Here is a 16,262-nt window from a genome sequence, read left to right as displayed (position 1 = left end):
GCCTATTGATCCTCTCTCTTTCAAAGAAGCCAGAAGTGCAGCTTTAATCTTGTGTGGATCCATATAAAACAACATTCAAAACTGATAGTTCTTGTTTGTGGTTTAATCAGTGCTGAAACTTTTGTTGGGTTTTGATCAGATTTCGAGGGGTGTTGATTTTCGATAAGATGAAGAATGAGCTAGGTTATTGTTTGAGCGTTTACTCAGATTTGGATCCAAAATCAAGGGGAAGAAAGAGAGCGATTGAAAAGGGAGAACAGAGGGGAGGCTTTTCCAACAGCGAGGAGAGGGGGTTGCGCCGCCGGAATTGGACCCTCAAGAACTTAGAATGCCACGTTGTAAAATGGAAAGTAATAAACAGATTTTCTTTAAACAAACATAAAACCTTTTGCTTTCATTTATTTACTCTGAAAATCCAGGTCATTGTTTAGAAAGCAGTAGGATAACGTTAATACTAGACCAGGCAGAAGATGCCATTAGGTCATATTGACACACCAATAAGCAAACCAAATGCCACAGGGGCAAGTACATAGGTTCAGAACTAAGAAAGACGGAGAAATCCACAACTGCTGCAGGTGATGGTACCACACACATGAAAGACTATATATGACGACCTCTTAAAGAAGTCGCTCTTTAATCAACCCGCAACTTTCCTCGAATAGGTTCTGCCAGGTTGAATCTCTTGAACAGGCCTGAGATACAAGTTTCCAGATTCGCCAATCCACTGGACTCCAGCCTTCATGGGAGGGGGGCGCATCTGCTGCCCCACAGTCTGCTTGCGATAACCAATTGTCATGTTTGCCAGCTTCTCAGATGTATCTGAAACTCCATGTGTAATCCTTCCCTTGTTCACAGTCGCTGCCAACCAACATAGTTTTCTCAGTTAATCACAAATGAAACAGAAAAGGAAGACCACGAGCTTAATAAATTTACGTAACCAAAAACCAAAGGACGCCACTTGTCCCTATGATTGATAAATGTCATCAGCAGAGTACATGGAATACAATTGAAATCTCTGAAACATAACCCTGTTGTACCCAAGAAACTTACTAGGACTGCTTTTACCAGGGGGTCGATATTTCTGTTGCTTGGCAGAGCTCTTCAAATATTTATCATTCTTTTTCGCATCCTTAAATGATAAAGTCGAAAAAATTATTAGTTACAGTAATAGCAATCTTGGTATGTGCATCACATAGCACACAAACACTCAAATAAAACAGATGAAAGAATACGCGTCTACGCTCACCTGATTAACCATATCCAGTTTTCGCTGCACACCTGCAACGATATTTAATCACATAATGAGAATCAATCTAGAAAATTATTGCTTCCTTAGTAATAGGAGCACTTATTAAATTACATCTTTTAAATAGATTATAAAAAAAAACCTTCATTTTATTTCATACTCTCCTTAAGGGGAATTGTTATCCCAAACCATCAGTATTAGCTATTAACAAGGAAAACCTAAGAAAAAACCACCTGGCAGAGAACTCATACAGTATTTTACAAAACATTACACAAACTACAGATATTTAAAAACAAAAAAATATTGAAGTCAGAATATAAAGACTAAAACTCAACAGAACAACATTCAAACTGACCTGTGCCCATAGAAGCATGCAGCTTTGGGGAAGGAAAGTTGCTAGAAATCTTTGAATTAGATAAAGTCCCAGATAATTTTCTAGCACATTGCTGCTCCGATGCTCCCCTTGCTCCAGCTGTGTAACAATCCACATAAATTAATATCCTAAACAAAACGAATAATTAAAAACACAATTCAACAATTATCAGATAAACAAACCAAATGGAGGTGTCCTAGCAACAGTTGATCTGGAGCGAAGGGATGGCGGAACGTAATAGCAACTCTGCCACATGAAAAGTACACCTTAGAATATGCAAAACATCTACAGATAACCATTCAAGACTGGATGTTTCACTAATTATACTTTGTTCCAAAAAACTACCTGGAAGAAAGGATGCTGGAGGGCCTCTGCAGCTGTTGGCCTCTTGGACGGGTCCCAAGAACAAAGTGACTACAACAGAAGGAAAGGGAAAACGTAAGTGTCATATCAGTAGACTACTAGTTAAGACATAAAAGTTTAATCGCTTCTCTAGTTTGATCTGAGGACATGAAAAATTCCCCAGATCAAGTAACAAGAATTTAAACTATGTGCCACAGTGGGAAGGTTAGAGGTAGTGACGGGAAAGCAGCTACATTTAATACAAAATTGGACTTACTGTCATAAGGCTGATTGCGCTATCACTTGCTGAAGGAATCAACGTAGAAAGATGAACACCTGCGAACTGCAAAAAGAAACATCCAACTTAATATCCACTAATCATACTGGATAACGCAGATAACATTAAATCCCAAAAGGCATGCCCCTCAAAATCATTTATATCAAAGATCTTTCATAAATACGATACAGAAATGACAGCATTGTCTGCTAGATCTAAGAATGTACAAAGAACTCCCCAAGAGACTGCTGTAAAAGTCTACGCAACTCAACAAACACACTAAAAATGCGAGAAAGAAAGTAGGATAAAACTGACCTGAGGAAATTGGTAGTTGATTTCCCTTGCAAGATGAAGCCCATCAGCCCATGAATCCTTGGTTGGGCTACCAATCACACTGCATATTTTGTATATCTCATCTGCTTCGCTGAAAACAGTGTCAGAAGGGAAGCAAGGGTAAGAACAACATTAAAAGTAAACCAACTGATATATCAGTTGCTAAATTATCAGCAGATAAACTACTAAATATCTTCTAACAAATTACACAATCAATTAATATCAAAATGCTATCCAACAATCATAGCAATATTTCCCATTCGGCAACAAATCACTGGATGTTTAAAGAGTAATGAATACATACCTAACACCTGGAAATAGAGGGCGGAGAGTAAACAACTCAGCCATGATAGCACCCATTGCCCACATATCTGACATTTAAATAAATGAAAAAATTAAGTCATTCAGAAACCAACCATCAATAACGCATTAACTTTCCAACAAAAAAAATCAAAACTTCAAACTTCCACAAACACTCACCGACTTTTGAGCTATACAGGTATGACTGGAGCAGGACTTCAGGCGCTCGATACCTAACATGCCCACATTCTAGAGGTTAGTAACTCACATCAATAAGTTTGCATTCAGGCAGAGCTAACTAATTAAGAAAATAAACACTCACCACCGTGTTGACACGTATTCCGTATATGGAGGTTGCGAATCGATTTCCCGAGCAAGACCAAAATCAGCAATTTTGATGACATCCTTGGTAACCAACAAGTTCTCTACAAAGGAGTGAAGGTATAGATAGCAGTATGTTAGAGTTCGGTAGCAAAAGAAGACACGGACCCAACAGATGACAACATGAACGACTTAAAGACACAGAACAGAACATAATAAACAAAAGTAATACATGATTTTGCCAATTATCATTGAGAATCCAAAAGGGAAATACAAACACAACTTGAACAAGTATAGCAACACCATGCACGAAGCAACCATAGAAGGCCCCCAAAAAGAAAGAAACAAAACAAAGCATTCCACTGGTGGACAGAAATTTCTACAATACGTGAATGAAAAATTGTTGAAGAAAGATGTCAAAACAGAGAAACTTAAAAGAGGCAAGAAAATATAAAGCATGTACATTGATCAGCGCCCCTTCCAATGTTTCACCAATTCAAAACGTCAGTTTGGTGGTCAAAAACCCTTTTTTTTCTTTTTAATCTAGCAAGTAGATTCTAAAGCTAACATAACATTCGTAGTTTTGAATTTGAAAATTATTTTCAAATAAAATGTATACCTCCAAAACCGTAGGAAAACATGGCCACATCAAATCTCGTTTTATACTGGAATTATAAATAAATATCAAATAATAAAAGAAGAAAAGTAGCTAATTAAGAATTGGTGTCCAAAAACAACGGCAGCAGGCATTACAACTATTATAAGTATAACAAAGGGAAAATTGTACACTAATAAATCAAGGATTCCACATGATCATTGCAGCCTTAGCAAACATCAATCTGCTTTGAAATGAAAGAAAACTGCGACTAAAAAAGAAACAAACACAAACCCACAATAAGCAACTAAGATTGATTCTTCAACAAAATATGGAAGAGGTACACATGTTTCCATCCCCCAAAAAAAAAAAGATATACAAGAATTTTCATTAGCATAGATGCCTTAAGCCCTTCAAATTCTCTTTGAACCTTTTAATTACTCAACTAAAGTCGTGCATCAAAATTGCATCAAATACCTGGCTTAAGGTCGCGATGGAAATATCCACGCTGATGCATGTAAGCAAGGCCTTGAAAAACTTGAAAACACCAATTTCTGATGTCAGCTTCAGGGAAAAGCTTTTCCTTATCTTTTATAAGTTGGTACAAGTTGTACTCCTGCAATGTCCATATGAGAATATAGAGAATAAACAATAACGCTCGCCAACAAAAGTCGTACAAAATATTTGCAAGTTTGTGTTAATATAACTTACCATGTATTCAAACACAAAGTACAAGATGTCACTTTCTCTGATGACTTCCTTGAGCTTCACAATATTCAGATGATTCATTCTACGCAATGACTGCATGAAGTAGAAGTCCATGATATGATTTGAAAATGCACGGTAAAGCAAGATATCTAAAGAGGATATAGTAAGTTGAACTACCTTAACCTCTCGTAGACTTACACACTCCTCCCATGAATAATATCTTTTCTTCATTTTTTTAATTGCAACCTGTATTCAGTGATTATAATCAGAACAAAATTTAAAAATATATATCATAAACTGAATTCTTAGGAAAATGAAAAACACACTTACAACTTCACCAGTCTGCTTATTAATAGCACGCCAGACACTCCCAAATGTGCCATCTCCAACTTCCTTTATTAACTTGTACCTAGAGTAACCGCAAATTTACATATTGTGTCAACATAAACAAATAAACATTAAAGGAAGTCGCACAGTAAACAACCTTACCTCTCCATTCTTCCTGTGGAACACAAAGCAGCTCTTTCTTTATTCAGTGAAAGCATAAAGACTCGTAAAAGATAAATGGGAATTTATCTTCAGAAGATGATCCTTAAAATACACTGTAGGATATAAACAACTGCCTTGCTCGTCCAGCAAGATCAAACCATTAATTTTATGAGGCAACACGCACAAGCACAAAACCAGAATTCTTATGATGGATGGGCTGCACAGCCTTATTCATTACTAACTCCACAGCTTGCGGACTAGAGCATGACATAGATGGCAAAAAACGGCAAGCACCACAGGACATATCGATACCAATTGAAAAACCAACCAGAATGATTTATCCCGCAGAAGAAAGACTCCAAGATCAAGATAGTGTCACCCAAGGCTCAATAAACAAAAACTGCTATCTCATCTAAACTAAGTAGAAATCAGTGTGGAATCTTTAGCTGACCAATATCTTGCCACGTTTCATAGAAACCATCAGGAGCAACGATGAAATAATAACTATGAAATAAACAGTCTGCACTGGTTTGGGTTGACGTAACTGATTATCTAATATTAACTATGTAGAGATCTTCAGTCACAGATTGCTAGACTTTAGCCCTGTCATAAGAAACAAGAGAATAAAGTTTAGGAATATGAAGCAGGCATTGGATAATAAGCAGATGCATAACATTTTATGTGAGATATGTATACTGTACCCCTGAAGAAGTTTTCACGGAAATTTCAACTCGATGTTGTATCAGCAATGCGCTATGCACTAAAGATCCAACACCTGACTCAGATGTAACTAGCATCACGTCTCCCGTATTGATCATTTAAGAGAAGCTGACCACTAAGTGCAATTAACAAAGGAAACCAGAAGAAAATCTCCAAGGACAAGAAATCTCCAGTCAAGCACTTCCTGGAAAGAAAAGACCCGGTACTGGTGACAATTTGACCAGAAGCGCATCTGCTCCATGTCTTCAGAAATATGTCAAAGCTCTTTAGATCCAAGCCCGGCACAACCTGAAATTTAGATTACAACAAGTAACCGCACATCAGATGAATCATGCAGACATGATAAAAGGAATCCATTACTGAATATAATGGCCACTCAAACTGAATCTCACATAATATGGGCACATAATGATGCAAATTCCAGCATTAAAAACCAGAAGCAGGCATATTATAAATATGACTGCAGAATTTTTCGAGTGTACAAAACAAATATTGTTGCACAATACTTTGAGCCTTAGAAGATTACAGTTCAGACGTACATCCATACAAAACCAACACTTAGTTGCACTACACTCATATGCAAACGAAACCAAGTATTAACTACGCTATAACCTCACTTAAATATCAATAGGCAAAAATTATACAACATTAACAATTTATATAATAAAGACTTAAAGAGATTACAATCAATCGCTGATATAAAAATAATTAAATAAACAAAAAGCCTCCAATAACCAAAATCGAGTTAAAGAGTAATAAAAGTAATGCAAATCAATGACCAAATTAAACCCAGAAATTACATTATCCTAGAGAAACAATTCCAGATCAGAAATTTTTTTACCAAACCTTAGTAACCCAGACGAAGAAAATTTAATAAGACAGAGCCCCAAATTGTCAAATCCTGACGCCTTTCCCACAGTTTTTCGGCAACCAAACAAAATTTCAACCGAAATCGAAGAAACACATCAAGACGAATACATGAAGAAGAACTAACCCTAATTCTAAAAAAATCCCAACTGACCAAATTGAATGAAATCGATATACAAAACAAAGAGAATAAAATAAATTCAGCCCAAACAAATCGAATAAAATCGAATTGCAAAAAAACACGAAACTTGAAAAAATAATGAAAAGGCGTGAGGAATCAGATCCGAAGAAAAGGAAACGAACCTGAAAGCCAAGCGGCATAACCACCGTCGCCAAGGACGGGAAGAGGTGGAATCCAGAGTTTCTGTTATGTAAAACCGACTTTGCCTAAAACCCACCGAATTCTGATCTGTGCGATGAGAGAAAACCAATCCTTCGTGCCAACCAAGGAATTTACCTAATTTCTGCTTACGTACCCGATATTTATAGCTCCACTCCACGGCATAAATAGAGAAAAGGGTATTCTTGTAATTTTACACAAGACCCCAGATCTTTTTGGGTCGTGGCTGGCTGCCCTTTTATTTTATTTTCTTTTTATCTACAGTTTTTTCCTTTTCTTTGGGTCTGCCGGATCAAATGAAAAATAAAAAATGTGACTTGCTATTTAGCTGGGAATTTCATTTCGTTACTTTAAGTTTTTTACTTTTCCTTTGCCCATTTAATGTAGGAAATAAAGGGTCTGATTGCTATATTTAAACAAAGAAATTTAGAAATAAACATGCAATTAAATATACAAATTTAATATATATATATATATATATATATATATATAACATGAACAACACCAATGCTGAATATACATATAAATTAGTTTAGAATCACCTAAAAAATTGGTCGAGGTGAATGCTTAGCATTCTGTCTTTAAGACAATTTACGTCCCACTTCAGTACTCTTGGGTTGAACGATACTGGTCTCCCAAGATGCAACGACCTCATGCTTATGATTGTAACACTACAAATTATAAGAACCTAACTAACCACGATTATATTGAACATTCTCTCATACTAAGAACTCCATACTATAACGCAAGTGACTAATAAATGCTTTGAATGAATTGAATTATATCTCCAAGTGAGATGTAGATGCAATAGGTTCTCTATAAATGTGCAAGTGACTATTTGAAAAGATGTGTATATTTTTGAAGAGTCAAAAGTTGCAACTCTTCAAAGACAAAAGTTGTATCGTCTCACTTTGAACATATATAATATATTATTGGATCAACTATATAAAACCCCCCAACCTATAAGGATCATTACAAATTCATACCTCACCTTTGAAGACCCTTCAATTGAGTATCGAAACTTGCAAAAACCCTATAAATGACACCCTCCATTACACAAGTTGTTAATAAATCTGTTAAATTATGATGTGACAAATGTGGGCCTCATTTTTTGCTTTGAGGTGGAGTCCATGTAGACTTTAAAATTAATAAAAAAAGTTCATTACGTATTAAATTACCAGAAAACGTTTAAAAAAAAGGACAAACTACAGTAAACCCCCCCAACTTATAGGGTTATTTATGAGTTCATACCTGATCTTAGGGACATTTACTAGTACATACTCAACGTCACGGAAAACCTACAAATGGCCCATTCATTAGTCAAACCGTTAGTGAATCTATTAAATGCTAACGTGGCGAATGTGAATTCCATTTTTTAATGATGTGGACTTACAGGTGGACAAAAAAATTAATAAAAAATTATATACTTTTCAAAAATAATTTTAAATCATTAAAATTATTTTTAAATTGAATAATTTAAATACAAAACAAACAAACAAACCCAGAAGAACCCACCATCCTCCCCTTCGCAACCTCGCTCAAGACCCCCATGGCAGCCTAAAACAAACAGAAAAAACCCATCTTCTCCGATATCCCCCTCCATTCTCAACCGTCATCCTCTCTCTCCTCCTGCCACCTTCTCCGACCCAACTCAACCCACAACATGAATCCCGACTAAACCCCTCAGCCATCACCAACTACACCCCCAAACCCAGCACCTGCGCCCCCATGCCAACCTGATAAATTGCTACAGGTTGTGCTGATTCATTATCATGGAATTCAAATGGGCTGTGATTCTGACATTTTTGTTGTCGATGCCCTTATATCAATGTATTCCAAGTGTGGTGATATACTTTCTTCTAGATTTTTATTTGATGGCATGTCAAATAGAACTTGTGTTTCATGGACTCCTATGATCAGTGGGTATGCTGATAAAGGAGATTTGAATGAGGCGCTGAGATTGTTTCATGCTTTGGAAGCAGCTGGTGAGAAACCTGATTTGGTTACTGTGCTTTCTCTAGTTTCACGTTGCAGCCAAACATGAGCACTTGAGCTAGGAAAATGGATTCATAACTGAACAGACCCAACAAGGAAAATCATAATAAATAAATAAAAATTGATCTGGTTATTTTAATTCAACCAAAATTCAAGCAATCATTCTAGTTTTGGTTCCAGAAAGAAAGAAAGAAGGGTTTTGAAGAGTGAGAGAGAGAGAGGGAGAGAGAGGAACTGACCCTGTAGCATCTAGATATGTCCCATCACTTTTGAATCCCTCAGAATTTCAGTGAGAAAGAGGAAAAAAAAAGTTCGAAGGCGAAACCGAAACATTGGTCAATTTCATCTCCTTCGAATTCCTCGAACTCTTCTCCGAAAAAAGGTAATTTTCTCACCATCCAAATAGAACCCCGATAAGAAGCACTGTCCGAAACCCATATCAAAATCTCGATCAATTTCTTCTCCATTTGGTTCTTGTAACTCTTCGATAAATTACTCTCACACAAAGAGTAAAGAAAATGGGGTAAGTGAAGGGGGAAGAGAAGGTTTGCAGAGAGGTTGAGAAAATTGTGAAGTCTGTTGGAGATGAAGAAGATGGGTTTTCTTTTTTTCTTTTTTTTTTTTTGGTTGTGGGTTTTTAGATTTTTTTAAAAATGTTTTCTCTTTTATTTTATTAATTTTATTTCTTATGTGGAGTCCATCTCAGTTAAAAAACGGGTCCCAAAAATGCCACATCAGCATATAACAGATTAACTAACGGTTTGGCTAACGAATATGACATTTTGTAGGTTTTCCGTGACATTGAGTATGTACTGGTAAATGTCCCTAAAATCGGGTATGAACTTGTAAATGACCCTATAGGTTGGGGGATTTACTGTAGTTTGTCCTAAAAAAAAGCAATAAAGTAGACCAAAAAAACTACCAACCGCAACCTCAACCAAGCCGCACCAACCCACTTAGCCCCCAGCGACCTCCTTGCGATCTCTCCTCCACCTACACCATCTCATTCCTCTCTCTCTCTCTCTCTCTCTCTCTCTCTCTCTCTCTCTCTCTCTCTCTCTCAAACCAAAATTTGTTAACACAACCTTCAATCGCTAAACCCCACCCTTTACCGCGAACACAAACCACATATCATCTTTCCCGAGGGCACGCATAATTGATCCAATAGCTCAGAACCATGAGTAGATACATTAAAACTTTCTTTTGTGATATATCATCTCTATAATTCGCGAATAACACGACACGACCCGTTTCACCCGTTAAGAATTAAAAAACTGAAACTGAAAATAAAAATAAAAAAGGAAAATTTGCATAAATACCACTTGAACTTTAGGCACGTGCACAGTTATCACCTAAACTTTTAATCTTTACTATTAACTACCTGAACTTTATAAAGTATTGCACTTTACCACCTACACCTAACTCCGTTAAAATTTTCGTTAAGTCAAGTAATTACCATATACATCTAAGCCCTAAATCTATTCATAAGATCAAATCCTTACCACATTGATGAACAACTTGGCAGCTCTATCAAGGTACAGATATGTTGGTTGTACAATAGTGTTTGCGTGTGGTTAGCAGTCTTACGGACTAATTTATTGAAGTCTTTGGGGATATAACAAAATTTTCAAAATAGAAACTCCTGCATAACCATGTTAACATTGAATTCGGTGGAGAGAGAGATATATATGGTGTAGGGAGGGGAGTTATATATGCAGAGGGTGGGGAGGGGGTTGCTGGGCAGTGGGGGAGAACAGTGTTAGAAGGGATTGTGGAAGGTCCTCGGATAATTAGGTTAGGTTTTTTATTTTTTATTATTTAGTTATAGTGAATTGACAAAATTGCATTTCAAAAAATATTACATACAACTTGACTTAACGAAAATTTTAATGGAGTTAGACATAGGTGGTTAATTGTAACACTTACAAAATTAAGGTGGTTAATAGTTAAAATTAAAAGTCTAGGTGGTAACTATTAGAAGTATACCCTGAAAGCTAATCATTAGATGAAATTTTTCATGAAAACTTCATTTAAACCAATTATTTAGGTTTACACAAAAAGGCAAATATGTCAACAGAGGTGACGGTCCACGCATGACTATTGACCTATTTGACAAGTCCATGAATTTATGAGATAAGGAAAGTGATCTAAAGAGGTTAGATGCAAATGGAAATTTTCCTATAACTCGAACAAAAAATATTCCCGGTCATAGGATCGTTCAATTGGGCATTGATGAACCGCAAAGACCGGTACACACTATATCTGCTCAAATAGAAGGATGACTAGTCTCGAGTCATTCATGTGTGAAGACGGAGATAAGGAGGCTTGCTAGAAGAATCACTATGGATTATAGTTAAATTGAAAGTATGAATTATATTCATCTGTGGATTAGAGAACCACTCTTATTACACTACCGAGATCACTCTCGTTTAAAATGAATTGCTTCAAAGGAATATGGAGAATTCAAGAGTGCAATAAGATGAATACATCATCGTTCTAGAACTTTGTCTCACATAGAATGAGATTTATTACTTTAAGATTTTCTTTGAATAAAATCAAAGGGAATGGCATCATATCAAAACGATAGTTTGATATTACGTAGAGACATATTTGGAAAACAAACATACATAATGATGTGATGTATCTTATAAATGATTAACACATATATGCCTATATATATCCTATTTGAGGATGCACACTTGCTTAAGGGATAAACATTTTACCATGACCAAGCGTCTTCCAATTAAGAACTCCAAAATCCATAAGAGATGCAATTCAATTGAAAGTATGGACCTTTTATATTAAAAATGTAGGATTGATTGAACGCACGCCTATGGTGAAACCATGAGACTTAAGAGTAAGTCTAAGTTGTTGAGTTAAATGGATAACTTGACTGTGTTATAGTCTGGCCCCAAGATCTTTCATAACACTGGCTTCAAGTCTTAGATTAGTTGAATTAGGCAAACTGATTTTGAACGATAGTTCATTTGTCTTAAATTATCAGTTCCCAGGAGTAGCAAACTCCAAGCTAAAAATTATTGAAGTAATCTAGCAAATCAACATTGGATCTATGCTTAGACAATGATTCAAAAGGAAATATAGTGAAGTTGTCACATCTTAAATGGGTTTAATATATGCCTAAACATATATGATATGTTAGGGCATCGTGCTACAAGAGTGAGTCTTAAAGCAACGCGTAAACCTTGAAAATAAGGATGCCAAATACGAACCCAACTTTTATCTTTGCCAAAACGATGCATGCTATAAGAGTGTGAGAGAGCCTCCATGAAGTTTTGGACAAATACAAGTAAAGCTAATAATGCATTGACTCAATGAGAGTACAATCAACCACATACTTGAGTACACCTATGACAGGACCCGCCCCGAATTTTGTTAGATATATGCTCTAGAAGCCAATATAAAAATGGATAATTCTAAGGAAATAATATATATATATATAATCAAAGGGGCAAGAACGTTGTTTTAGATACATAACGTACACAAAGTAACAAGTCCATGGATTAAGATATAAATGAAAAGTGGTCTAAAGAAGTTAGATACACGAGACCTTTCCAAACATATAAATATTGTATCCTGTTTTTGTTCATAGGATTACCAATTGGACAATGGTGACCCGTAAAGACTGGTACACATTATGTCTGCTCAATTGGGAGGATGGCTAGTCTCAACTCATTCGTGTAGAGATACTGAGACAGATGTGTGGGTGCTCTATAGAAGATGGAGTTCACTGAACGCGATCAACTCTGGAATTCTTGTATGGAAGTCTTACTCACAAATGTCAAACAAAGAATTCTAAGTTGTGATAATGCAAATTAATCCTTAGACCTGAGACATTATAGTTGTCTTGTATATATGTTGTTTCTCTGTGAGAGCACCATACGGTCGTATCAAAATAATGTGACTTAGAGGTATTCCTCAGGATTCTCAGCATGTATGCAGAGACAGGTGAATGTACAATAAGGAATCTCTGCTCTTAGTAAAAAGAGAGAATACTCTAAACATATGATTCGAGAATCTTTGGCCAAAGTATATGATGGAAATTAAGACAAGAACGTTTGCAATTTCATCAAATTGAATCATATAATCTAGAGATGTCATATTAGGGATTTTGACACAAGTTTACCATATCCCGAGAATATGACATAGAGTATTGAATTAGAGAAGGATCGAATTGCATTGTAATCACAAACTGACTAGGTTCTCTAAATGAATTCTTTTTAGCTTGGGTAGCCATGATATACTTCTAGGTGCACTCATGGCTTGTGGAAGCCCTGTAAAGACTAATTATAATTAGCCTTCGCCAATGGGGAGAATTGTATGGAGAGATATAATTCATACTTGATTCAGAGTGAATCATTCATACCCACTGCCTCGCTAATTAGAACCTATAAGATTGCACACAGAAAAGGAATTGATTGGAAAATTAAAAAGAGAATGAATGATTTTGTGACTTGGTCAAAGTAAATGTGAAAGTCAAAGGTCAAAGGTCAAACAGTTGACCCGACACTTGACACGGTCAACTAAGGATGACCGGGACCAACACTCGTTAGACAAGTGAGTGATTGAATTAGTCAAGTCATTGGAGTAATTAAATTGATTAGATTAATTTAATTATTCAATTAAAGTTATGAAATTTTAATTAAAGGCCCCATATGATTTGAAAATTCAAAAGAGATTTTACCATATGGACTTAGGCACATATGTGACACATTATAGGATTAATGTGTTGGACCAAGACAGCACAAAGATGACACCCAAAGGGAGGGTGCGGCTACACTAGGGCATGGGGGTATTTTTGTCACTATTGTGACATTTTTGATCTTATAAGTGTGTAGCTGTGGTATCCTATCATCAAAGGGTTTTCAAGTTGGTGAAATTGGAAGATAGAAAACATCAAGCTCTCTCTCCCTAACCCTTTGAATCTATCACATCAAGTGAGGGTGCTAGCACAACTCTTCACTTGTTGTCTATTCATTCTCTCATCTCATTCAATCTTTGGTGAAGAGCTTTGGGGAGGTGCATATCTTTGTTCCTATTTGGAGAGCTACAAGGTGGAGAATCAATATCAAAGGGAGAGCCAACAACAAAGGGACCACTCCCTTTACATGAGAATAGTATTGAGCATATCACTAACATAAGAACTTGGATTGATTTGCAAATTAGATTGAAAAAGAATGAAACAATTGATAAAGACATACAAATGCAAATTAAAAAAGAGAAAGAATATTGGAAACTAGTTTTAGTAAGAATAATTTCTGTTGTGAGATGTCTTGCTAAAAGAAGTTTAGCTTTTCGTGGAGAGAATGAGAAAATTTACCCAGATAATAATGGTAACTTTTTGGGGCTGCTTGAATTGATTGCAGAATTTGATTTGGTAATGAAAGAGCATTTAGATGTATTCAAAATAATGAGATTCATTATCACTATCTTAGCCATAAAATTCAAAATGAGTTGATTGGTATGCTAGGCTCTAAAGTTAGAAGTGCTATAACTGAAAAAATCAAAGAGGCAAAATATTTTTCCGTAATACTTGATTGTACTCCATATGCAAGTCACCATGAGCAAATGACTTTAATAATTCGATGTGTAGATATGTCAAATGTTCCAATAAAGGTAGAAGAGTATTTTTTAAAGTTCTTGATAGTGAATGATACATCTGGATTTGGGCTTCTTAATGAGTTACAAGCTGTATTACAATCTCTTAAACTTGATATTAATAATATAAGGGACCAAGGTTATGATAATAGATCTAACATGAAGGGGAAAAGCAATGGTGTGCAAAAGAGGCTTCTTGAAATAAATCCTAGGGCATTTTACATGCCATGTGCGTGTCAGTCTCTTAATTTAACAGTTTGTGATATGGCAAACTCAAGTGTTAAAGCTGTGTCATTTTTTGGAGTTGTGCAACACATGTATACTCTATTTGCTAGTTCTACAAACAGATGGAAATTTTTTCCAAATCATGTCCATGGATTAACTCTTAAACCATTATCAACAACAAGATGGGAAGTCATATTAATAGTGTCAGAGCCATAATAACCCTAAGAGCCATAATAACCCAAACTGATGATATAAGAGAAGCTTTGTTTGTATTGTCTAGAGTCTGTGAAGATGCCAAAACAAAGAGTGAAGCTGAATCTTTAGCAACACATGAACTTGAAAGTTTTGAATTTTTGTTGAGCATGACTATATGGCATAACATTTTGAAAAAAAATTGACTTAGTTAGCCAAAAATTGCAATATGGAGATATGCAAACTGATGTTGCAATAAAAAATTTGAAGGGGCTTCTTTCTTATTTTGAAGACCACAGAAAAAATGGGTTCACATCTGCCTTACTTTATGCCAAAGATATTACATCTAAGATGGAAATTAACCCAACATTTCATGAAAAACGTCAAAGTCGTAGGAGAAAACAATTTGATGAAAATGATCATGAAGAGACTTTTCAATCTGCAAAAGAATCTTGTAGGGTTAATTATTTTCTTGTTGTGGTTGATGCTGCTATTTCTTCTTTGAGGAGTAGATTTGAACAATTAGAAATATTTGAAGGTTTTTTTAGTTTTTTTGTTGAATCCTAAAAAGTATTATGTAATGAATTATCAAATGTTGCATGAATGTTTTGTTAATCTTGAAGATGCTTTAACACATGGCAATGAATCTGATATTAATGCTGATGATTTGTTTTATGAATTGGAAGTTTTATGATTGTATTTACCACAAGTGGCAAAGACAGTCATTCAAGTTCTTGATTATGTAAAATCTGTAAATTGCTTTTCAAATGTCTCAGTTGCTTATGGAATTGACTGTGGCATCTGCAGAAAGAAGTTTTTCAAAATTAAAATTAATAAAATCTTACTTGAGTTCAACTATGTCACAAGAAAGGTTGGATGGATTAGGAATCTTATGCATTGAAAAGAATATGTTGGAAAAGCTTGATTTTGAAGATGTTATTGAAGATTTTGCTTCTCAAAATGCTAGAAGATCAAGGATTTTTCAGTGATTGATTGTACTTTTAATGTTATTGTTTTTTATTTTTTGGATTGTATATGGTGTAGAGGAAATCAAGCAGCTATTTGTGTATTTTGGTAAAGGGAAAGCATCGGATATTTGCACATTGTAATAGGGTGGATCTCTTATTGGCTGCTTGTTCGGGAGGAAGTAGGCTCCAGGCAGATTTTGGACCCTTCCAAATTTGCCACAACCATTTCATATATTTTTTCAAAGCTGCTTTTGTGATCCAGATTATACACAGACAATGACTTTGCTTTTAAGAGACTTAGACTCTGCTTTATAATTGACCAGGTAGGATTATGCTCTATAATTGTTTATCGTAA

The 16,262-nt window shown here is 35.5% G+C and overlaps 1 protein-coding gene across 1 annotated transcript; it reads right to left on the bottom strand.

The window, feature by feature from the left end:
* Positions 363-7,030, bottom strand: LOC18777961 (cyclin-dependent kinase F-4). The gene is made up of 18 exons (XM_007209928.2): positions 6,875-7,030; positions 5,686-5,992; positions 4,985-5,587; positions 4,826-4,904; positions 4,673-4,741; positions 4,499-4,588; positions 4,265-4,403; positions 3,194-3,296; positions 3,052-3,104; positions 2,876-2,942; positions 2,554-2,662; positions 2,239-2,304; positions 1,965-2,033; positions 1,802-1,865; positions 1,602-1,718; positions 1,247-1,278; positions 1,051-1,129; positions 363-858 (listed from the first exon to the last, which is right to left on the bottom strand). Exons 3-18 carry the CDS (start codon positions 5,038-5,040, stop codon positions 638-640), a joined length of 1,413 nt encoding a protein of 470 aa, XP_007209990.1. The 5' UTR covers positions 5,041-5,587; positions 5,686-5,992; positions 6,875-7,030; the 3' UTR covers positions 363-637.

Source organism: Prunus persica, chromosome G5 (genome assembly GCF_000346465.2).
Source record: "Prunus persica cultivar Lovell chromosome G5, Prunus_persica_NCBIv2, whole genome shotgun sequence".
In the NCBI taxonomy this organism is placed as follows: Eukaryota; Viridiplantae; Streptophyta; class Magnoliopsida; order Rosales; family Rosaceae; genus Prunus; species Prunus persica.
Note: the sequence above shows the minus strand (reverse complement) of the source record. Positions and strands in the feature narration are given on the sequence as shown.